This window comes from Cylas formicarius, unplaced genomic scaffold (assembly GCF_029955315.1).
Source record: "Cylas formicarius isolate icCylForm1 unplaced genomic scaffold, icCylForm1.1 PGA_scaffold_6__28_contigs__length_40554024, whole genome shotgun sequence".
Lineage (NCBI taxonomy): Eukaryota > Metazoa > Arthropoda > Insecta > Coleoptera > Brentidae > Cylas > Cylas formicarius.
In genome coordinates, this window is record NW_026844347.1 from 5,685,567 (window position 1) to 5,709,847 (window position 24,281).

The 24,281-nt window shown below is 32.4% G+C and overlaps 3 protein-coding genes across 3 annotated transcripts in view; all 3 read left to right on the forward strand.

Moving 5' to 3' along the window:
- The window catches only part of LOC132702879 (protein-lysine N-methyltransferase EEF2KMT), a 39,872-nt gene extending 27,786 nt beyond the window's left edge, over positions 1–12,086 (forward strand). Inside the window, exon 5 of the mRNA XM_060671724.1 lies at positions 11,236–12,086. The gene's annotated coding sequence lies outside the window, so the exon portion shown is untranslated. The remainder of the gene's footprint in view (positions 1–11,235) is intronic.
- Positions 5,845–24,281, forward strand: part of LOC132702874 (F-actin-monooxygenase MICAL3) — a 74,129-nt gene continuing 55,692 nt past the window's right edge. The window contains exon 1 of the mRNA XM_060671718.1: positions 5,845–6,030. The gene's annotated coding sequence lies outside the window, so the exon portion shown is untranslated. The remainder of the gene's footprint in view (positions 6,031–24,281) is intronic.
- On the forward strand, positions 20,620–21,673 carry LOC132704207 (bleomycin hydrolase-like). The gene is given in 1 exon segment (XM_060674096.1): positions 20,620–21,673. A coding segment is annotated over 1 exon segment (1,041 nt). The 5' UTR covers positions 20,620–20,632.

A 24,281-nucleotide genomic window follows, 5' to 3' on the forward strand; every position in this document is an offset into this window, starting at 1 on the left:
AAAATTTATACATTTATAATATTTTGCTACTGAACCCGCAGTACGAATCCAAATACAAATCCGAAGATTTCACGCCCCCCGGTGAAAGCTTCATCCTTTTTCTTTCAAAAAATCACTCCTAAAGGTGATCTCACATCGCTTTTCAGTGTTCTTCGTAAACCGTAACTTATACGAGAAAATGCTAGAGGGCTTTTTGTATTCTTCCATAAATTCTACTTAAAATTATTATATAATATTCTGGTGTACGCTCATAAATGAATAAGAATAAACATAGTTCGCAACCGCCTTTTTGTGCGGCGATTATTTCTGGAATGCTCTTTGAAAGTTGGTTTGCGCTGCACAGCAATGTGCTCCAATTGTTGTAGACAGAGTTGTTTAAATGCTGTCGATTTTGCAGAAGGAGATGATTACATAGTTATATTTCATTGATAGAATAAGTCTAATAATAATAAAAAACAGATCGATAAACCACTTCGAGGGTCGTATCGAAACGAGTTGGAATCATAGGTATAAAAAAAATTTCTTTTATGGGACCTCGTAGAAAACAACTGTTCTTTAATTTCCATTGTGTTTATTTTTTGCTCACTTTAGTAATCTTCGAGATAATTGTAGCAAAAAAAAACGACGCCTTGTTAACTTTTCTCTTGTAATGAGGTTTACTTATTATTGAAGAAATTGTAGAAGATATCAACGTTTCTTAGTAATTTTGCATTCTAAAAAAAATCCAAAAGATTCATGTGTGGACCTTATTATTGAAACCTTAGCGCGCTATTTGACTATAGTGCGGTATTACATCATCGCTTGTACCACATGTGAATTCTCTCCTGAAGTAGAACTTCCTCTAGATGTTCAGGTAGAACGTTATCTAAAACAGTTTGTATTGCCCATCAGTTCAGGACGAAGAAAATAAGATCCGATGAGGTGGTCACCAATAATTTCAACCCAAATATTTCCGGAAAACTGCCTTTGGAAATAATTTTCAATCAGAGAGTATGGAATGGCGTAATCTGCGAATTTTATCAAAGAGAAAGATGTGGGTACAATAATTACTTTATAGTAAATACCATAATTGAAAATGATTAATATATTTTGAAAAATTATTCAGTATTTGCAACCTGTTTAGGTATTTCGTAGCGGGTTTTGCATTTTGTATACCAAAGTGGCCGACACTTTAATATTTATTTTCACGCCGCCGCCCGTCGTTTAAAATAAAAAATCCGTCAGAGATAGTTAACGATAGCGGCTTCGGCTTATGCTGCGCCTTCCAATTTTCAACGGAACGGGCAACAAGATCACCGGCCTGGCCCTTACTTACTATCAGCGCCGGCCTCTCTTAAAGTGGTGCCTAATAACAGGCCCAGCTTTACATAAATACTGAGTCACCACAGCGGGTCGTGAAAGACTGCTGGAGTTTGGGTTAACCTTTTTCAAACATTGGCGTGCGTTTTTAAAACATGTACTCGAGTGCGTTGTGTTTGGACGTAATTTTTTCAGATTTTGCTCGTTTACGCGTAGCATCGCTTTCATGCATGTTTCTGGTGGTTTCCATTAGTTCCAACAACACTTTACACTTTGTGGGTACTTATTTCCATACATTCTCCATGGGGACACCGCTTTCGTGTGCCCACCGGCTATTAACAGAATAAGAAGAACCCCCCCTCCGTCAACACCCTAAAGATTGTCCATCTCCTTATCAACACAACAAGCATGGTTGAAACCTGATAGCCTATTCGAAATATTGTGAGAATTGAGAAATTATTTTTTTTCTCTTTTTGACGATGTATAAAGTGTGTCTCAAAAAATTATGATAGGTAACATTATTGAAAATAAACCTATTTTATTTCTTGTTCCAACAACGAAAAAAAGTTTCTGGTTTTCACTAATAAGTTCCTCTCATAGCTCATAGAGCGTTTGATAGCAGCAATTGTTCTTTGTAAGTCGCAATTTTAAATTAAATTAAATTAAATTAAAATGTATTTTATAGTCAGTATTATATTAGTATACCTGAAAGCAGATTGACAAAATGTGATACAGCACACAGCTATTTTGCTATATGGTTAGTTATAATATTATACTAGTTGTGATAGTTACATTAGTGACATACACAAACTAAAGGTATCAGTTAACTTAATGCAAGTGGTATTCCATACAGGTTTTTTTATTATCTATTCATTCTGACACTTCTGAAAACCCTGTATCGGATTAAGGAATTAAACTACTAAATCGTGATATCCTCGGACTTCTCTGCCAAAATTTGACTTAGACATTCTTTTCTTAACAAGCTAAATTTATTTATTTTTCTGCCATCTTAATCAGTATTATTTCTTTAATTTTAAACTTAATGTTGAAGTTAGTAGAATGTCTCGTACGGGAAGTAGATTTAAAATTTTGAGCTGAATACAAATTTTATTGAACAGCATAATAAATGTATCTATGCCATAGAAATTGCAACACCCAGTGAATATTAAGTTATAATGTTTGTATAATTGTATAATGTATAATGTTTTGGCGGTTGGCATTTTCTACTATTTCCTAAACGTTGTTTTGTCGTACAAATGAAATTATTTTTTGTTTGTTCAAACAGCTCCTTAATTATTATTTGGCATTGTTCCTTTTTACTCATTATTACGTTTTACAATACAGCTATTAATTAACGGTCAAACTTTCTTCTTCAATCGAATTGATTACGAAGTTCATTGTTACTTATCGTAATGGAAAATATCGTAGGTTTCTCGGTAACCGCCAATCCAGAAAATTCGTATTCGAAATCAAACTAAGAAAAACAATTAAATTGAACTATTTATTTAAACAAAATTAATTAAAAAAAAAAAGAAGTTATTAAGAAACTGGGTAAGGAATAATGGTTGTCCAACAACATTGTTAATAAATTGATATCTATTAATAATAGTTTATCAAGACAATCAAATACTGAAAACATATCTTACTTACTTGGTGAATGGGGTTTGCGGTGCTTAATATGGTAAAAAACTGTAGGATTTTGCTTTTCTAATGTTAAAGTATGTAGGTGTCACCTCTCAAAAGCTGGGTAAACTTAAAAACATAAAAACGATTGTAATGTTACGAAAATCGATAAATCTAAAAAAAGCTTCACTTTGTTCCTATTATTTTATACTGACCATAAGTTCAAATTTAGTTCCCCTAAAGTTCTACATAGAAGCTACCCGGAACAAACTTCACTTTTTTATCTGTCTGTTTTTTTCTGTTATTACCGATTTTAGCGTTCTGTTTTAAATTGTACTATTTCGAAAGAAACCGCGATGTTGACTATTAATTTTATAGATTTTACAAACTACATCTAGTATGGCACTTTACATCACTTACTTCTTCGCCTTTTGATTGAAAGACGTACTTTTTTTTGTTGTGTGTTTTTTCATATCCACGATTGATTCTTAGTCATGGATTTTTCACTAATATTTTTATTCTAACTTTTTAATTTTCCATTCAACTATTCAAGGTACAATTATTGAGGGACAAAATCTACGTTAATTAAATAAACATTTGACTAAAATGAGTAATATATGGATTAAATCTTATAAAAACTACAATAAGGTGAAAATATCGGTGTGAGTTATAAAAAGAAAGTAATCCCCTAATAAGCGCCAACTTGCTGCACGAGAAACTGACGCGTTGAAACACGTTTCTATCAGCATCTCATGTGGGCTCCTAAGAAAACGTTGGTTCACATGGATGTTCTTTTGTTTATTTTCAATTTTTCTCGCTGAGCTTTTATGATCAACCGGCAACTACCTGCTAGAACCGAAAACGTTCGCCCTTACCTTACACAAAACAAAACCCACTTTTTCTTGGAAGTAATGCATTAACAGCACCAATATTTAGATTAAGTTTATTAAATGTTACTGTTAATCAGAAATCATTAAAAAAATACATTTTTCTACAATTATAATTGCCAACTTCATTTAGTAATCGCTGGGTCATTCCTTTTTCAATTTTGAAGAAAGCGAAAATCGAAGTTTAACTTTTATATCTAATTCAAACATCGCTTTCTCTTCAGTTTTTGTCCGAGGGGGCACGTTTAGTGAACGCATATATCTGAGAAAATATATCTAATCGTTTTGATATTATAATTAAGATATAATTTTGACGGAAACTGATAGAATGTTATTAAAAATGTTTGTTTTGTTCCTGTTTAAAAACGAAAAAGCAAATAAGCTATGCATACATCTATCTCTATTTGGAGCTCCAGATTACTATATGTTGTGAATGAAATATTCCTTAAGGAAACGATAACAAATTGTTAACCTAACCTATATCAAAGTTATGCTAAAAAATAAAATGTAATTAAATTATATTACACTTGACGGATGGTGACAGGGAATGTCAAAGAGAAGTATCAGCTCAGTTCTTGAAATATCTCATTTTAGAAAAGTACAGTAGGGTCGGAATTCCATTACAAAAATATATTATTATTATTTTATTATTGTATTATTGTTGTATACCGGGTATCTCAATAAGGGCAACGAGTTACGGAAGTAAAGCTTTTCCTAGGCTTTCAATCATGCAATGAGGCGATTGCGATTGCTTTCCTTACCACCAGATTAAGTTTTTGTCATAATTTCAAAAAAAAGTTAGTGATATGGTTAAAACCGAGTTTATTTATTTTTTATATTTTTTAGGTTTTAGGTTAGGTTTACTCATTAACTAATGGGGTCTAATGAGTTGTTGGATAATAATTAATGCTATTAATTATTGGCTTATCTAAGTAGTAAAATGTCTATACAAGACTTTGCGGTACGGTATGCTTCCTTCGTGTCGTTAGTTGATGTGTGTCAAAGTCTCTTGATTACCGATACAAATAGTTAGTTTAAATTTATCCGGCATAGAAATCTTATTGTGATTGTATGTGTATTTTGAACAGGACGAGTTCTTAGTGATTTGGTGCCTAGAAAAATCGAATAGAATGAATAGCAATAGACTTTAACACTTAATTTTTAATGAGAAATAAAGTGGTAATGCTAAATATTTGAAGATAAAAGTTTTGAAAAAAAGTATTAATGATAAATAACGGAATTTTTATTTCGATTCTCCGTACGATTTGGCATCCCAGAGAGTAAATTAACGTTCTATTTATAAAATTGGGATACTTATACACTAATGAAGAAATGGTCTAGAATTCCGTGCGTGGAGCCTTTTTTGGAGTTATTAAAACTTATTTTTCAAGATGTTTGAACACCTCCAACACCTCCCGAGACACAGAGCACTAAAAGCATCCACCAAGGAAATTTGCATTTGTCTGAGCTTTAAAACAGTACTCAAGTTGACTATCGGAAATATAAGAAATTTTTACAGAAAAACACTTTGTCTTAGCCGGTTTCATAAATATATTTTTTTTAATTTTTTTTCTAATTGGTATGTCGCTGCTCTTAATTGGATAATACCCCGTATGTTGTTGTACACATATTATTTTGTTATATTGTTATGTCGAATTCTATCAAAAACGAAAAGTGCGACGAAATATCCCACTATTGTGCTATCTTTCCATCTTTAAAGACAAGTGAAATTCCAAAAGTGTCAATAATTGGACGGACACCCTCTACAGTTTCCGGCTCGCTCATAAATATTATAATTGCTTTTTCAAATTGGACGCACATTCGCTAAATGTACTCTGAATACAATAAACGAAAACCTATGACAGTACAAGAATAGAGGTAAACAAATTACACAAAAAAGGCTTTGTCGTTTTCGTCAAGGGTTCTTTTAACATTCAAGTACTGTTGGTGCAGGCGATCTCGTTGACTATCATTTTCAGACACTGCGCTCAGATAATCTACGCAGCCGGTTCATATGATTGTCGGTGCGGCGGGCAGCAGAGAACCAATTTAGTATTCGAATTTCTGTTGAATTGTGTGGTTGTGTTTATATTGCCTTACGTCATTTTACACGTGGCCGTGTTGTAAAGGTTTTGTTCCGGATTTCGATTTGTTCCGACTCCGATTGGCAACATTAGCACGCCTAATTTAGACTTGGATAACCTTAATTCGGTATTAAACGGTGAGTAAGGACCGAGTTTAATTCGCTAATCACGTCATGGATATTTTTCACCGACGAGACGCTTGTGAATAATAGAGTAGCAAAAATCGTACCTATTTTAATTAAGTGCATTTCATTTTTAGTTAGGTAGGAGTATTTATTCGCTTTAATACCGATAAAAAAATTTAATCTTTTAAGTCGTTTTTGCAATTCTATTTTTTTTATATTAATATATATATATATATATATATATATATATATATATATATATATATATATATATATATATATATATATATATATATATATATATATATTATATATATATATATATATATATATATATATATATATATATATATATATATATATATATATATATATATATATATATATATATATATATATATATATATATATATATAAATAATATTTTTATATATTTTTATATATTAACCCATCTCCTGACTTGGTCTTTGTCCCTTATCCGACTTTTGTTTTTTTTTTTTAAATCATATTTTACATTAATCAAATTAATTTTAAAACTAAGTTATGATATAAATTATCATTATAATAAAAAAAAATGTCTCATTCTCGTTCCTTTAGGTATAGGGTGGACCGTTTATTTTGGGTCACCACCTTATCTCAGAAACTATGGGGGATGGAGTCAAAAGTTAAATACAAAAGTTAATTGGGGTATTACAAAACTTCAATTTATTTTAATGTGGTATATACAGGATGTTTCATTTTTCGTGGGCGAGTATTAACTTTCTTATTTTAAATGGAACACCTGGTATATTGCTTCATTTTTTTAATTCTATACAAAATTCTAGAAATATTTTGTTTATAAGTCTAAGCGTTTTTGACATTTTTTATTTTTTATGTCAATAATGACGTTTGTAAGAATTAAAATATCTGCCAATTTCTTCATTCGGAAGCGTTTATTGTTTGAGTAAGTTTTGTTGTAGACAAAGCACTCGAATAAAGGATTTCATAAGAAATTTCCATACATATTAATACATTAAAAAAATGTCAAAAAAAATTTTTTTTAATGCCTTATATTTTGACTTTTTGCAATATTCCCTTTTAAACATTTATATATTTATATATTTTTCGACACGTTATTTATTTATTTATTTATTGTTTATAAATTTAATTTTTTCGCTTGCTTGCGCATCATGTTTAACACAGAGGAAAAGATATGTTAGATAGTTACATATCGGCTGGCTCTTAAGGAGACGCCCAAAAAAGAGGATTTACCAATACTTTAGAATATATTGAACTTTGAAGAAAGAAAAATATAGACGTCGTCTTCTTTTGAATGATGAAGAGCAACTTAATATTTTGTTGCATTTTGCAGAGACCCCTGAAGGTTCAACCCGTCTTTAGATCTGGATATCAAAACAACCGATTCGAAAGTTTCTTCAAATAAACAACTGGAAGTTCTATAAATTCTGACCAATGCAGAAATTAGAGCAACAAGATTTCAACATCAAGCTAGATTTTTGCAACAATCTTAGGCGGGGACACTTTTCAGAATATATATTTGTTAATATTATTTGAGCAAATGAGTCCATATTTACAACCTCAGCTAAAAGTTTTAATCAGAAAAATACCCAGTACTGGAGCAACAAGAATAATAAAAAACATATGGAAGTTAGAAGATCAAGTAGAACTGTCAAAGTATGGTGCGCCATTTGGAGTTTCTGAATAATAGGTCCAATCAGAATTTAAATTCCCAAGACTACTTAGAGCTTTTAAATATTATCCATCCTTTTGTTGAAATTGAAGCGCTTGAAAGGAAATAACGAAATTTAATTTGGCAGCAGGATGGCGCTCCTTGTCACAGAAGTCAAGATAATAGCACCTATTTAAATGCACACTATCGAGAAAGGATTGGAGAGAATGGAGTTACGCTTGGCCTCCAAGAAGCCTCGACTTAACTCCCCTAGGGTTTTTCTATGGGGTACACTTACATTAATTTACAAACACAAACCGTTAAGGGATATTTAAATGGGACTGAATCTGTTGAAAATGGCGTTATGTATTTATAAATCCTTTATTCTACTTGTATTGCCCAAAATGGAGGATATATTGAACTACTGTTGCAGTAATTATTATCTTTGTAAATTGTTAATTTTTTTAATCGTTCGTTATTAAAATATTCACCAACAGTATCGCGTATCCTTATTCTTATTCTGTATAAATAATGCATTCATATATTTGGATCTTCATAAGTGCATCGGCAAGATTATGGTCAACTATGAAATGGTAAATCATAGTATCATGGCCACCTTACACTCACTGAACCTATATTTCAACAGCATATTATTTGTGTTTAAAAAATATTTCAAAAAATAAAAATATACAAAATTGCCTTAATGTTTAATGCTAAATATGACAAGATTATAAAAATAGTTTCCATTAAAAAAAAGTTTTTTGGCAGTTTTTTAATTTCATTTTTTTTTAATTTATTTTTCGCTTACCCTGTATATCGAAATTTCTTATGAAATCCGTTATTCGAGTCCTTTGTCTACAACAAAACTTACTCAACAATAAATGGTTCCGAATGAAGAAACTGACAGATATTTTACGTCTTGCAAACGTCATTTTTCGCATAAAAAATTAAAAATGTCACAAACGGTTAGAATTAGGTATAGAAGATTATACACAAAATATGTCTAGAATTTTGTATAGAATTCAAAAATGAAGTAATATACTATGCGTTCCATTTAAAATACGGAAGTTGATATTCGCCCACCAAAAATGAAACACCTTGTATATACAAAATTACAATAAATTAAAGGTTAGTAATATCTCAATTAACTTTTGTATATAACTTTTTGCTCCATCGCCTATAGTTTCGGAAATATGGGCGTATCCCAAGATAAACGACCCATCCTATACAATATATAAAGACGGTCTGCTGTTTTCGGTTCAAACGTACGTAGAGTTCACTGAATATAAAACTTTCGTATAACCGAATATCTAGGAAAATTTGATTTCGTTTGATTGCGTGCATGCGGTCAGCAACCTTAAAGAACAATTATAATTAGGTAATTTTTAATTCAATTTTCCCAATTTGCACATCTAAGTAGGTAATTAATTAGAATCGCTACTTAAAATGTGCCCTCCCAATTTACTCACAGAAGTAGAAGTAGAACTTACTGTTCGCTTTTCTTATGGTAGTAAAAAAAGAACGATTGATTTACATAACTAACTCGTTAACTAGCGACATTAAAGTTCGCATTAAACAAGATACCTAATGTGTATTAATATTAATAAACCAATATTTAAGTGAAATTGTCTATTCAGTAGAAAGTTGCGATGCTAGGAAAACTCGTAAAAGTTTTACGGTAAATTGTCGTCCCCGCTTTCTACAATGATGAACATACTTGGTTGTAAATAGTTTTTATTTAAAAAAACAGCCCGCTATTTTGCACATCTAATAGCTTGTTGGAACATACCTCATTTTCCGTATACATAAATTATAAAGCCCAGTGCAAAAATTGCAAACAAATATTTAATTTTTTCCGAGATGTTTTCGAAAAGCGAAAAGCGTGTTTTCAGAAAAGAAGGAAGTCGGAATGCTAAGCATATATTGGTTTGTGGCCCAGACCAGGTTTAAAGCATCCACTTTCTTCTTATACGTCACAAACCAACCCCATACTTAGCAAAACAACAAACAATGGTTTTATTTATAGCGTTACCGAATACGAATAATGAATTTACTTTTACAATGTGTTATACTCCGTCCAAGGTCGCAGATATTTCGTGCCGTGTATAGAACTAGCAAACTTATTGGTTAGTACATTTTGCTTGACGTAAAAACGCCATAACAGAACCGTATAATAGCGTGACAAATAAAAGAGATCCAGATATAGCTGCAAAAGCATCGTCGTATGGTGAATGATGGTGCGATGTTGTTATCACAACGGAAGTAAAAAAAAATTAAAAATCAATCAATTAAAATTCACAAAAACTAAAAAACAGTTTCTAAAATATTATTACATTACATTGTGTTAGATATTATCCATATCCGTGGAAACTGGAGCCAGTAATTGTTCCACAACCCCATTACAAACAGTGGAGAATGAATTGGTAGAAGTGGAAGAAAAGTAAAATAAAGCAATAAAGCACGATATATAAGATTTTGTTTTAATAGAAATTAACTATTATTTTTCGACAACCAAATCATTATAATATTTGTACCATAAAATAAGCTTCGTATCGGTTATATTTGGTCTTATATTCACAGTCAGCTGTTTTTCCAAAAAAATCGTTGCTGTTGATTTTATCCCGGTTGTCCCCGTGCAACAAGGTACACCATTAGGAAAATTAGCAGTAAAAGAAATTTGAAAACAAAAATTATTAAGTAAAGAAAATGCTCGAAATTATTTTTGAGGTTCTGAAGTGGCTTACATTTCCACCAGGTGGCGTTTTCTGAAAATCGCAAAATAATTAATTACATGGATGTGACTTTTTTTACATGAATATAAAATACCTCGAGGTCGCTGTCTTCTGTTGCAGCAGGGGGCATCACATTTTGAAATTCATCGTCAATATAGTTTTCGAGATTTCATTATGTTATATTTATTTCGGTGTCACATCAATCTATAGATAAACTAAAATAGTCTTCTGGATCTCATTAAATCGATCTAGAATTGTCATCAGCAATTTTCTGAAAACCAACTTTTTTAAAAGAATTTTGTAATAGTAATAGTCTCCAAAACATTTATGGACTTTGACAAAATGTTCTTAAATATCAACCAACCAACGATAATAGAATTTTAAGTTTTGGATTGGTGTAGTGGGTTAGTTGATCCCCACACTTTGTAATTTCAAAGTTCCTCGGTTTAATTTTTTTTTTGTTCAGTATTGTTTCCTGACTCCCACTGTGGATGAACCTTGATGGTATTTTTAACAAATTCTGCTTGAATTTTTGAGATATTATTTTTTTTCAGCAAGCTTTGCTGCACAATAAAAATAAATCACCATAGTAAAGGTAAAAAAGGCTATAGAGCGAATTGCCTGGCCGCAGAGTGCAGTTTTGCCAATATACTACGTATTTGTGTTATGTCGTTCAGTGCGCTATCCCATCCTCAGAGGCAGGCGTCCGGTTAAGGGAGGTTCCAGGCTTTTTCAATCAAAAAAATATGTTTGTGTCCTGTTATTTAAACATCCTGTTATAAGAATGATTTTGACATTTAAAAAAATTTGCAAAAGTTTGGTTTCAGAAAATTTGTCCGCCTGAGGAAGTGTGCTTAATAGAGGTGTCCACAAGGAAAGGTTACACTTTATCTCATTATAGAAGCTAGTGGAAATAGCATATAGGCATAACGTTTTAAATTAAGTCAGATAACAGTGCTAGTTTAGTAAGTGTGTTCGCTAGACTTTAAGAATATTTAGTAGACAGTTGACAGTCGTAAGCGTTTATAAATATAACGTTCAATAGCAGTCTGCGCAATTTTACTTAATTAAAATATCATACCACTATTTTGTTTTAACAAATGTAATTTCATAAGGCCGAGCTGTTAATGTACTTTTAATATTGCGAATGTATGGCTATAGTGCATGTAAATTTAAGCATTCACCTTGATCGTGAAGTGCAATACCCAGTTAATAATAAAACGATTTAATGAATAAATTGAAAATTAAATATTGTACTTATAGGACAAGAGTTGTCGACTACTTGTCGTTTGAAAATTTTCACTTCGTTAAAGTCCACGAAAAATTTATGTTATTATTATAAATGGTAAAATACTAATAATAATAAATAAGTTGATTTTAAATCACGCATAACAAGCAGCCGGATTTGTTAAACATAGAAATATAAAAAATGAACGAGTATTTGTAAAACAACTTAGGTCTAAATATCATCAGAACAGATTTTTTAGTTTTTTTTAATACATAATAACTGGTTATTCCTGGCGGTACAGGTCACAACTTGGCAACAAGAACAGTAGTAGGCATATAAGTGCAGGTACAGTCAGGTTAATAGTGCTAGAATTAAAACACTTGTAGTTATGATAAAGACACAAACTGTAATTGAAAATAAGAGGAATAAAAAAAGAAAGTTCGACAGACTACTGTAATATTATTTCAAATCTTCGAATCGAACATCCCGACGTTTCCAAAATCATCCTGTTGGCTTCTTAATTAAATTAAATAAAACTAAAGAAATACGGCACTCTAAATACTTCAAACGTAGAGGCAGATATATTAACATAAACACACCAATCAATTCGATAACTGAGTATCTCAGCAGAGCATGCAGAAAATAAAATTCTCGGAAACTTTATGATCAGGATTTATACTTAAAAGAAACTTTTTTTGAATTGGGTTTAACCGACTATTCATGCAAAAACTTGGTTATAGATGAGAGAAGTTTATATATGAAACTCTTTTGGAAATAATAAAAAAATCATCATTATCCTGCCATCTAAATAAGGGAAAGAGACGAATCAGTACCCATGGCTTACAGCATTTTACACCAAATGGCCTCATGTGCTTACCCCCCGATACTGATACTATTGGTACTCATTGTGGTATTGATACTTACCTCCTTTTTTACGTAAATGTTTGTTTGGTTCGAATATCAAAAAGGATGCGATAGTCTAATTAATACGTTTTTATCGATTTCCTATTAGTTTTCTTTTGATCTACATTACTGGGCGAAATTTAGTTTATCCCTAGTTGCTTAAAATTAGAAAAAAATTGGCACAGAGGTAAATCTCCTTACAATAAGGAGTAAATACTTATGAACATTTACCTCTGTCAAATTTCATGTAATTATGGAAGATTCCAAAAATTGTTTGCCAATTTAAAAATAATGGCTAAGTTAAGGGAGAAGATTATTTTTGCGTAATTCAAATTTGATTTTTTAAAATTTTTAAACATTACGCAAAGCCCATAGTTTCTTTCAATAGTTTACTACACAATAAATTACTACAGCCTGTATAACTAGCCATAATAGTGGTAATAGATATTTAGATTAATATTCCTTGTATAATTACAGTTCAATTATGACTTACCTAATGATAGGCAAATGTCAACAAATTCATTAATGTGCGCAAGTCTTTGTCATTTCACCTTGTTTTATAGATTGCGGATGTTGTCCCATAAAACTAAGTAGTGTGCCCCTTAGCTTTTATCTTAACGTTATCTTCTTTACACTATTATTTGTCAGCAACGTACATATAAGGGTAAACGGTTAATTATTGTTGTGGCTTATCCATTACAGGCCGCGCCTACGGTTTGCTAATTACATCTCACTGACCACTTTGTATCGCGGAAATCAGATACGTTTATATTTATTTTTGCATTCGTTTTGCAAAAATCGCATGATAAGTTGATTGCGTGAAATTATGCATACTTAAACTAGATCATCTATTTCATTTTTTACCGATTTTTTTTTTCACCGATTTGTTATTAAGCATATGCAGATGTTTGTCTTGGTCATTGATATACATACAAAGCTTAGTTTTAAGAAACTTATTACTGACAGTCCGTACGACAAATGTAATTACTTTTATTGTTTATTAGTCATTTTAACTGCGCAAATTGAATATATTAACATTTACATTTTTTCAATTCCAAGGTGTTATTGCTTCCCGTTGGAATCTTGTTTTATTTAAACTCATAAATTATGTAATAATAGATCGTCACGCAAAAACATTGACATTTGGTGCCGACTTTGATACCTTTTAAAGTGGATTTTCCTAGATATCGCTAGAACTTATCCTTTTTTTGTTTCTGATTTTATTTATTTAAAATTATATATAATAATAATAATAAGGATTTGTTGATATATTTTTTTAAATACTAGCTAGCAAGGTCCCAGAAATGAATAGTCGTGGAGAGAGAGCCAAATTAAAACTATGACCCCTCCGCACAAACTAGTGATACAAATGTGGAACTAAGTAACCTTTTGAACTTTTTGTAGACTAAGACTAAAACCAAAACTGCAGTATACTCCCAGGCTGTTATTCCCATACTATGCTGTTGCGAAACCTGGATGTCACGCAGACACCTAAAAGCTTTAGAAAGTACGAAGAACAAAAAACAATCGTTTGTTCTTCTTGTTGACTCATATTTTTGTAAGCACATCAGAGGAAAATTCTGTTTATCTAGAGTTTTGGAATGTACGGGATATTCTATTTCTACGTCCTTCTACGATATAATATATTCTGCAATTTTTAAATGTTAAGTTTTTTTTTATGATCTTCATAACTATTGCCAATAGGGAACTTGAACAAAATATTTAAAAAACCACAGTTCACAAAGAAAATAATTTCGTAGTTAGTTCTGTGTAACAAATATATGCAATTAACAATGGTAAAATTTAAATACTATTTGAAACTCGCTGGCATTGGCTTTGACCGGTTGTGACATCAATTTGCTCGTAAGAGTACGGGCCAACCGGACGGTAGCATAGAGAACCCCTTAGAGAACGGAAACGCGTTCGTCTTGGTGGTTTTAATTTTGATCCTGTCCCTTACTTTTGTTATCTTGAGTTTAATATAAAAAAAAAGTTTTCAAAATGACAGAAGCCGATTTTTTAAAAGGTCAATCTGATAAGTTACTTTTAGTGGATATGTTCATGGTGACATCTTACATACAAAACACCGAAAGGGCTGAGGTTCGCGGTGTTAAAGCTAAAACCTATGTTCATAGAAAATTTACCCACTAGTCTTAAACCAATATAATAAAATGATCAGCTTAAAGTTTTCTAGTTTTTAAAATTCAAATGGCATATCAAATAAAATATAAATTATTCAACAAATAAAAAACAAAAAGGATTTTTCTGTTAACTAGTGAAAAGCTAAATACTGATTTTAAAGTACATTGATATCTTAGTGTTTCTTTATTTTATATAGATCAGGAACCATTCCTATAGCGACTGCAATAGGATACGTGCAAGTTCCAGGAGTTAAAAAATATTTTCACGGTTTTTACACGAATAAAAAGTTTATCTGGAGTTCTACTAATTGTATGCAAACACGATGGCATGATTTGTATTATTGAACTGAGGTGGCTTTTACTTGATGAAATGTGATAAAGACATTTGATAAAGACACGGTGTTGTCGAAACAATTGTCATGTAATAATATATAATTTCGTGAAAATCTGAACTTTTAGTTCTTATTTAATTTGTATTATTGTTTTTGTGTTGCTTACATTATTATCATGTAAAGCACACTAAGCACAAATACAAACTGGCGTAGATTAAATCCAAAAAGACCTTTACACGAGCCAAAAATAATCGTAAATAATATAATTCTTGGCCTATAACCTGAGAATAAGATTATGACATGTCGCCATAACGATCGAAAAGCGGTATGACGTCACGATCATTCCCGCGCGTTTAGTGTCGTTTAAATGGAACAGGCAGGTATCACAACTTGAGTTATTTATTGCAACTAATAGTGAACAAAGAATACATACAAAAAAGGTGAATAAGAACTAATGTTTTGTTATTTGTTTTTTTTTCGGTGTTGTCTTTTCTTGATTCCTTGAAAGTTAGAATTACGTATAAATTGATTTGCGATGAAATTATATGAAAATAAACCAAATCAAAAATAATACAAAATTCGTCGCTCTCTGGTCTATTCGGTACTATAATAAAGTCATTTAATAAAAATTAGATAAACATTTCCTGCTACGCGGTTGCGGGTTTCAGACGTTAACCTAACAGTTTCATCGGCGTGAGAAATTATAACAACCAACAGTTTAAGTTCTTTTTATTATGTTGGAAGCGTATGTGCCGACTGGTCGTACGAACGAGACTTGCATGGAAAAAGCTGAATTGGCGTTCTCACGCGATCTCGTTTCTTGGTTAATAACTACGAATATTTTATTAGACCATTTATTAAGAGAATTGACCAATGAAAGAATGCTAAAACGATTTAGTAATTTTGCGTAAAATTTATTGTTTCATTTTGTTACCGTTGTAATTTCACTTAATTGCTTGCCGAAAAATTGCAGATATATTTGTAAATTCACGAAAAAAAATTCTGCTCGCCACTCATCAGATTACTTTGAAGTTATCTTGTCCAATCAAACTAAAACTTTGTTATAGTGTTTGGGTCTCTCAATTTTACCCACCAATTTTTTTTCTGTCGTTTTATGTCGTTCTAAAAATCCAGTTTGTTTTTCGACTGCTGAAATTGAATGAGGTTAAATATTTTGACATAATTTTAATATGTTTTATGTCACTTCCCATTTTCTAAAAATTCGTCCAGAAATACGCTCTAGATACAGTCCATACCTTCAGGTGTATTGTAGACAAATCAGCAGTAAGTACGATATTTTTTCGGTTGTATTGAGTATGTAAGTTATAATATGATATTGTTTCCGTTTTATTCATTTGAAATTTGAAAAATTGAAATAAATATATTCACGTACGATTCAATTCCATCACGAAAACTGCATATTAAGATTTCCATCATAAAATAGTGCGGACAAGATCAAAAATTATAGTCTGTTCGTTGACCGTTGGTAATTGTCAGGTTGCCGATGATAATAATAATATGAGGTTACCACAGTTCGGTTCGCGGCTTGGTACATTTTGTCCCACGCTTCGAGGTACCGTTAGATAACGTTCGAAACGTATTCAAAGGTGCACGCAATATTTCGCTGCCAGTTATTACTGACAACGCAAACACCTTTCCAATCAGTTGCATAATAATTTTTGGTCTCTTTGCTATGATTCCAATCAATCTAACATTTAAGCTTTTCCCATTTTAATCTACTATACTTTCGAGTTACCTCTATATTGTTTATCCAGTCGTCGGGTGCTAAATACTACGACTACGTTTACTAACAATTTCAGTTCGATTTAGACTCTTTTTCTTCACACGGTATTGCTAATAAAATGTAAAAAATACAATATTAAAAAAAATCGTCTAATTTCGTCTTTTATTTATTCCCTTTTCGCTTGGCGACAAACTAAGCCGCCAACACAATTAGTCAATACAGTTAGTATTAGTAAACTTTCAAAGATAAAACCAATATCAAAATATGCGGAAACAAACACTTTATGCAAGAGTTTGGTTCAAACAATCAGCTTCTTTAATTACTTTGTTCTAAAGCGCAAAAACCTATTTCCAATGGTAAAGACTTCACAACAAATCAACATAGTAATAACGCAAGCAAGAATAATATAGAAGCAAGGCCGTTGCCTTTCATTTCATAGATCTTCGACGATCATTAAAACCAATAACAAAATAAACGAACGACCTCAAACGACCAGCTGTTTACTTTCCAAGGCACTCTGGTCGCACGTACAGACTCCGGGTACATCAATACTACTTTTCTTGAGGCATAACGGTTCTATCGCATCGTACTGGGTTAATCTTCGAAAAAATACCGAGTTCAATATATCGGAAATGATTTGCTAACCGCTTCTAAAGACTTTATTGCGGTTTTGCCGGCTGTGATGATTGCATCTAATCGTTTGATTATACGAGCCCTAACAACTAAATGTTCGGACGATGTAAAAAATGATAAAAAAGACATTTTTATATCTATTAAATTTTTTTTCTTTGCTTTGTCGATTGAATAATCAATTTACGCACATTACGATAGCACAGAAAATGCTATCGTAATGAATTATTTTTTATTTCGCATGAATTAGATAGCAAAATAACGGAAATATACCAAATGTGCTGACAAATAAATATTCGGACGTAGTGTGCTTAGATAAATGAGATTTCAGTTCAGGTTGTATCTTTCAAGTTTGTGTAATAGTTAATAAGAAAATGACGCGTGGAATTGCAACAAACAAAAAAGTGCGAGAAATTATCATATCTCAGTACTGCAGAGGTAAATCAATGCAAAAACTTTCAAATGACTTGAGTATTGCAAAATTAACAGCCGGGGATATTATAAAAAAGTATGGAGAGACAGCTAGTGTTAGCGTTCGTGGTAAAAGTTCAGGCCGACCCCGTAAAATCACTGAAAGAGATCGTCGTATTCTGGTCAACATTTGTAAAACTAGCAAACGAAGCGTCTTACGACAAATTCAAGCCCAACGGAATCACGAGGCAAACTTAAATGTCTCCAGGGAATGGATGCATAAGTCTGGTTTGAGTTTTTATAAGGTATGTTTACAATTTTTCCTGTTTCAATATAAAAATTATTAATATTCTATAATCTACTTTTGTTAAAGGCAAAGGAAAAACCATTCTTAACGTCTATTCAGAAGAAAAAACGTTTGGATGAGCAAAATCTAAAATATCCTGGACAACGGAAACGTAGAGTAACGTTATCTTCAGCGACGAATCAAAATTTGATGTGTGTGTAAGCGATTTTCAAAAAAAGATTATTCGTACAAAATCAGAAGCCTTTCACAAAGATTGTAAAGTACGGTAAAATTTCCCCAGGGTGTTATGATATGGGGGTGTATGAGTGGTAAAGGGGTTGGCAACTATAAGTTCATTGATGGTACTGTAAATGCAGAAAAATACCAACAAATTTTATCAAGAAGTTTGATTCCATCAATAGAACGAACTTTTGGAAATGAAAATTCTATAATTCAACAAGACGGTGCGTCCTGCCATATTGCGAAAACAACAAAAAAGTGGTTTGGGGACCATATTATGAAAGTTTTATCGTGGCCATCAAGTAGCCCCGACTTGAATATTATTGAAACTTTATGGCATCGGATGAAAAAGACTTTGCGTAACAATCCTCAGCGTACAGTTCCAGCATTAAAGGCAAAAATCACCGAAATTTGGAACACTTTCACCCCCGAAAATTGCAAGACTTTGGTAGATTCCATGCCAAAACGCATAAAAGCTGTTATTGCCGCGAAGGGTGATGTTACTTCTTATTAGTGTTCGATTTAAAGTAAAAGATTTAAATGCGTCCAAATATTTATTTGTCAGCAAATTCGGTATGTTTTTGATATTTTTTTATGTAATTTATGTGAAATAAAAAAATAATTCATTACGATAGCACTTTTTGGTATAAAAATAAGTGCGTGATTTCATTTTTCAAATTGAAATTTGTTTTTTTAGCTCTTTTATTAAAAAAAAATGTAATGAATTATGTTGAATTTTTAAAGAAATTTGCAATTTTTAACTCGTCAATTAGGACAACACGACTATACTTTGTTTTTCACTTTCTCACGCATGAATCACTTATTGTCCGCATTAGGAGAGAATAATTAATAACCGTTATCTGAGTCCTGTATGTCTGCGCATGCTGAAAACATATAGTGCCATTTAAAGTGCAGATTAATGCACATTAGTCACTGATGTTATTTTGATGTTTATCAGTTCTGACGATCATATCACACGTCAGTGAGTGAATGTATGTATTCATTCTATTTTGCAAAAATGCTCCCAAATATTAATGGTCCCATAAAAAATGTAGTACTGTGAACACACACACACACGAATTTTTACTCGTAAAATGTTTTCAAAATTGTTTTACGTAAAAAAAAGGATAACTACGGTGCACTCAAGGATCCTGATTATCGCTATCATCTTACAGTAAAAGTTATACCTTTCTAAAAGCTAAAAAAAAGTTATCCATCCTTTCTTGAGAGAAACGTTGCACAGTGTTTGTTTTTATGTGATATTTTCGTTCACGAGGCTACTTCTTACTAAAATTATCACTGAAATAAGCAGAAAAAATTATAGATAGAATTAGGTGGTATTTTTTTTATTACTCATATACACAAAAAAAAATTACGTGTATATCTTATTTTAGTAAAAACTATGATGACAATAAAACCAGTAAAAGATACTGCAAATATACGCCATCCCTCGCCAGCTTTCTTTCAACATGTGTGGTTGCGATCAGCGATTTGTGTTCAACAAAAAATTTATAAATATATGTAGAAGTTTTACCTGAGGCCAAACAAAGAGGTCCTCTTTTTCATATCTCATAAGTTTTATGTCATATTCCGGACCACATTTTTCTCATATTTGTGCAACATAATATTTTATGATTTTTGTCGTAGCAAACTTGGCCAGTATAAAACTCTCATCGGTGACCATTTGTTTTCTACTATTTTGTTTAGTGTTCTGTTATACCCGATTTTTCTCCTATTTCAAAATCATTCACATTTTATGCTTTTCCCGGGTTCTCCATTAACTTTCTTGTTTTCTGTTCTTTACTAAAAATGAAAGACAGTGTCATTAACATCATTGTCGTAATTCATAGGATTGGTGGAAGATGGTAGTTTGGTAATTTAGTAATCAGCGTCTCGCTACTTAATGACCATATTCCATAACCTTGAATCCGCTCACACAGTTTTCCGTGTCAGTTTCTTCAACAGTGCAGGAAATATATCGTTTTGTAAACCAACTTTTGCGGAGGACCCTTTAAAACTGCTGAGATGGTGCTCTACATTTTCTTTAATGCCGCAGCTAGGTGTAAAATTTGATCCGGCCCGCGATGCGTTTTGAAAGACCCAATTAATCATAATTACTATTTCATATCCCAGATCTATTATTAAAAATTATGGATACAACATGTCAAACGTTGCCCGTTGATTAAAGTCGTGGATTTTAAGGTCCTGTATGCCCTGTATGCCCAATTTCCTATTGGCATAAGTCTCTAAGAAAGAAAGCGAGATTTCGTTTACAATTGAGGAAAGTTGCTGTAAAATATGGGTTCTGATCCAGGCATTCTAACCAAAGAAGTGTTGGAGAACTTCAAAAAAGCGTTTGTGGCGGACAACAAAAATATATTAATCCAAAATGTTTGCTCTCGAGTGGACCCCTTTGAGGCTTGCCTGTCTAGGAAACGAATCGAAGAAACGCAGCATGTATTCAATATTAAAATAGAATCTGAGGGTAAACCAGTTACAAACCAGAAGAGTTCAGGTCGTTGTTGTGTATTTGCTGCACTTAACGTCATCTGTTTGAAAGTGATTAAACATTTTAACCTGGAGGATTTAGAATTCTCACAGGGCTACTTATTTTTTTGCTACAAAATAGAGCGTTGCAATTACTTTCTTAATTATATTGTTGAACCAGTAGATGGACGTCTTGCTTCATTTTTATTAAATGATCCAACCACTGATGGAGGTTAATGGGACATGTTAGTTAGTTTGGTGAACAAGCATGGTTTGATGCCAAAAAAGAATTTTCGAGAATCTCACAGGATGAATCAAACAAAGAGTAAGTTGAGGGAATACGCTAAACATATTAGAGACCTTATGGAGAAGGGCGCCAGTGATGCAGACCTCCAAAGTCTGATCCAAGAGCAAATGGCCAACGTCTACCGAATTGTCGGCATCTTTTACTACGACAAGAGCAAAGCGTTTCACAATATCGGCCCCATTACTCCCAAGGAGTTCTACGATGTTCATATCAAACCGCTGTTTAATGTTGACGACGAGGTCTGTCTCGTAACTGACCCGAGACCTACCAGTCAGTACGAGAGGGCTTACACCCTCGAGTGTCTAGGCAACGTGGTGGGGGGTCGTAGGTGCATATACAACAACCAGCCGGTGGGGACGCTTTTGGAGTTGGCGGCGAAAAGTAACGTGGAAGGGGTGGCGGTGTGGTTCGGGTGCGAGGTGAGCAAGAGATTCGCCGGGAAATTGGGCATACAGGACCTTAAAAACTCAACTACCTTCTCAGAGAAATGGTTGGCTAAATTGTTTCCGATTAACAATTTAGGTCCTGACTGGTGTTTTACATAATCCAGGAAAATACTTTGGAACCAATCGACAAAAGCGACAGAGTTAAATCAACTATGAAAGTGCCACTCTACCTGCATTTATCTGAACCACCAAGAGCTCCACATATAAGGGGGAAGTAATTCCGTTTTTGCGTTTCCACAAAACATTAGTGATACATTATTTGATTTGGAATGAGGAGGCATAACCCGTTTTGGGACTTTGCTTCTCTTTTAAAGAAATGCTTTGTTAAACCAGACTCGCCGTTTAAGATAGCCTCGACGAAATTGTAACTATTTTCGGGAGAAACGTCTTCTGGTGACTTCTCTCAAGATTATCGAAATAGGTGTCTCTGCATAAAAAAGCGCTATTCGGTTTTATATTTTGCTTTTTTCTAAATCATATTGGATTTTTAGGTCTTTCAAAGAAACTTCTTATTCAATCTTTGCCAGACAAATAGTTTTTAAAGCTTGTAAATTTTACCCATTCTTTTGTGTGGCATAACTTACCATAATAGACTATTTCATTTTTCGTTAGAATTATCCTCTGATTTATTTTATTTTAATGTTTGATAAATTATCTAGGATTCTTTTGTTCAGTTTTGATTATAGCATTTATTTACCTGATTGACAAATTATGCAGATGTTATTAAAATCTTCCATATACGAGGTGTGTTCAAAAAGTAAGGTGACTTTTAAATTTTATCAAAAAGTATTTATTTATTCATTAACAATAATGTTGTCCCCTTTAAAGTAATCCACGTATAGCATTGAATTCTTCCAGCGATTTTTTCTTTGTCTCGATGAGTGAGCATTATCGCGATGCAAAATCCATGAATAGTTTTCCAATTATAATTCCGGGCGTTTTCTTGGTATTGCTTGTCGCAAACGGCCCATAACTTCAATTATTGACCGTACGACCTTGTTTTAAGAACTCTTGATGTACTTGATTCTTCCATTGGGACGAATTGGCTTTGGTTTCGACGTCATAACCATATACCTATGATTCGTCACCAGTTACAATCTTTTTGAGCATATCAGAATCATCATTAACATCGTTTGATAGCTCTCGAGCGATGCTCCTGCAGTTTCCGAACAAATTTTGCTGCTATACGCTTCAGCCCCTTCTCTAATAGTGATTCTACGATTTTTCACACATTTCGTCATCGGCGTGTTCTTGGCCATCTTGGAACAGCTTGTACTACTTATAAACATTTTTTTGCTCAAAGTAGATTGACCATATGTCGTCAAAATTTCTAGCGTTTTGTAGTACTGTATTCCATTTTTTACACAAAATTTTATTCAAATTCTTTGTGCCCTTTTTTTTTGACAGCAAAAAATCGCCGAGCGCACAAAGCACCTCACAAAAAAAAGTAACCGTGTAAACTGGCCGAAACTGCATATGTTAGGGTGTACCAACAAAACAAAAAAAACCAAGGTCGAATGTCCGCAACCCACCCAATTACAAGAGTCACCTCACTTTTTGAACACACCTCGTACATCATACGATGATAAAATTTTTATTTTTTTGCAAAGACACGTTAAAATTTTAAACGTGGAGTTTACTGTTATGCCAAAAATACAGTTTAACTCATTATTTTGAGTACAAGAGATTTTGTGATTTTTTTTATCAAATAAAAAGCGCCAAAGTCAGCTCTAATTAGCTAATTTATATAATAATAGTTTCGATGCGAAATTATGTCAACGGGTTTGTTCTACTAAATCTCTAAATCTGAAAAACGTAACTGGTCCAGATTTCAATTTTTATTGGATCGAAATTCACTCTAGTGTGAAAACTCTAGAGAAACGTCTAATTAGATAGAAGTAACTAGCGGTTTTGTATGGATGTTATAAAACAATGAAATCGCGTTCGCGTTTATATTACCTTATTAAGATACCATACATAACATACTTGATCACTAACAGTTGTTATTAAAAGCGTAATCGCTTTATAAGCATCAATAAACACCAGCGTAATATAAATGCAATTACACTACACGGTACCATATACCAAACAATAACGCTATAAACAACTGGGTCAGTGGTACTTTGCGGTTGGCGATCAAAATAGTCGGAATAAAAAAAGTCTACCATTTGATTGCCATCATGCTGCTACACTTGAGCGAATTGGAACGCTTCTTTTAATGTGCAATCGATAATAACTGCTCCCGCCGAGAATTTTTTGTTATCGGCCCGGAACATTTCACGATTGTCGTTCAATTTTGCTTTATGGATTTGCAGTGTGAAACTAGCTTTTTTAAATGTGAAAAAAGCGTAGGATTAGGTAATTTTTTTTACAATAATGGACTAACTTTTACTAAAATCAATTGGCGGTATCCTCGTTTTGACTTATTTAATAAATAAAAGTAATTTTGCACTTTCAAAATAGAGTCTAAAATTTAAAGTTTTTTTTTACAATAAATTTTACTGTCATTAATTAGCGATCCTCCGTTGAGCTTGGATGCAAAATATCGGTTATCTTTGCACTTTGACAAAGGAATCTATAATTTCAAAATGGTTTGATTAAAATTTGTTTTAATTTAAAATACGTTTCGAGATATTGCGGTCATAAAACATTTTATTTTTGTTTTTGTATTTATTATAGCGGGATTCGGGGAACGAATTTGACGAAT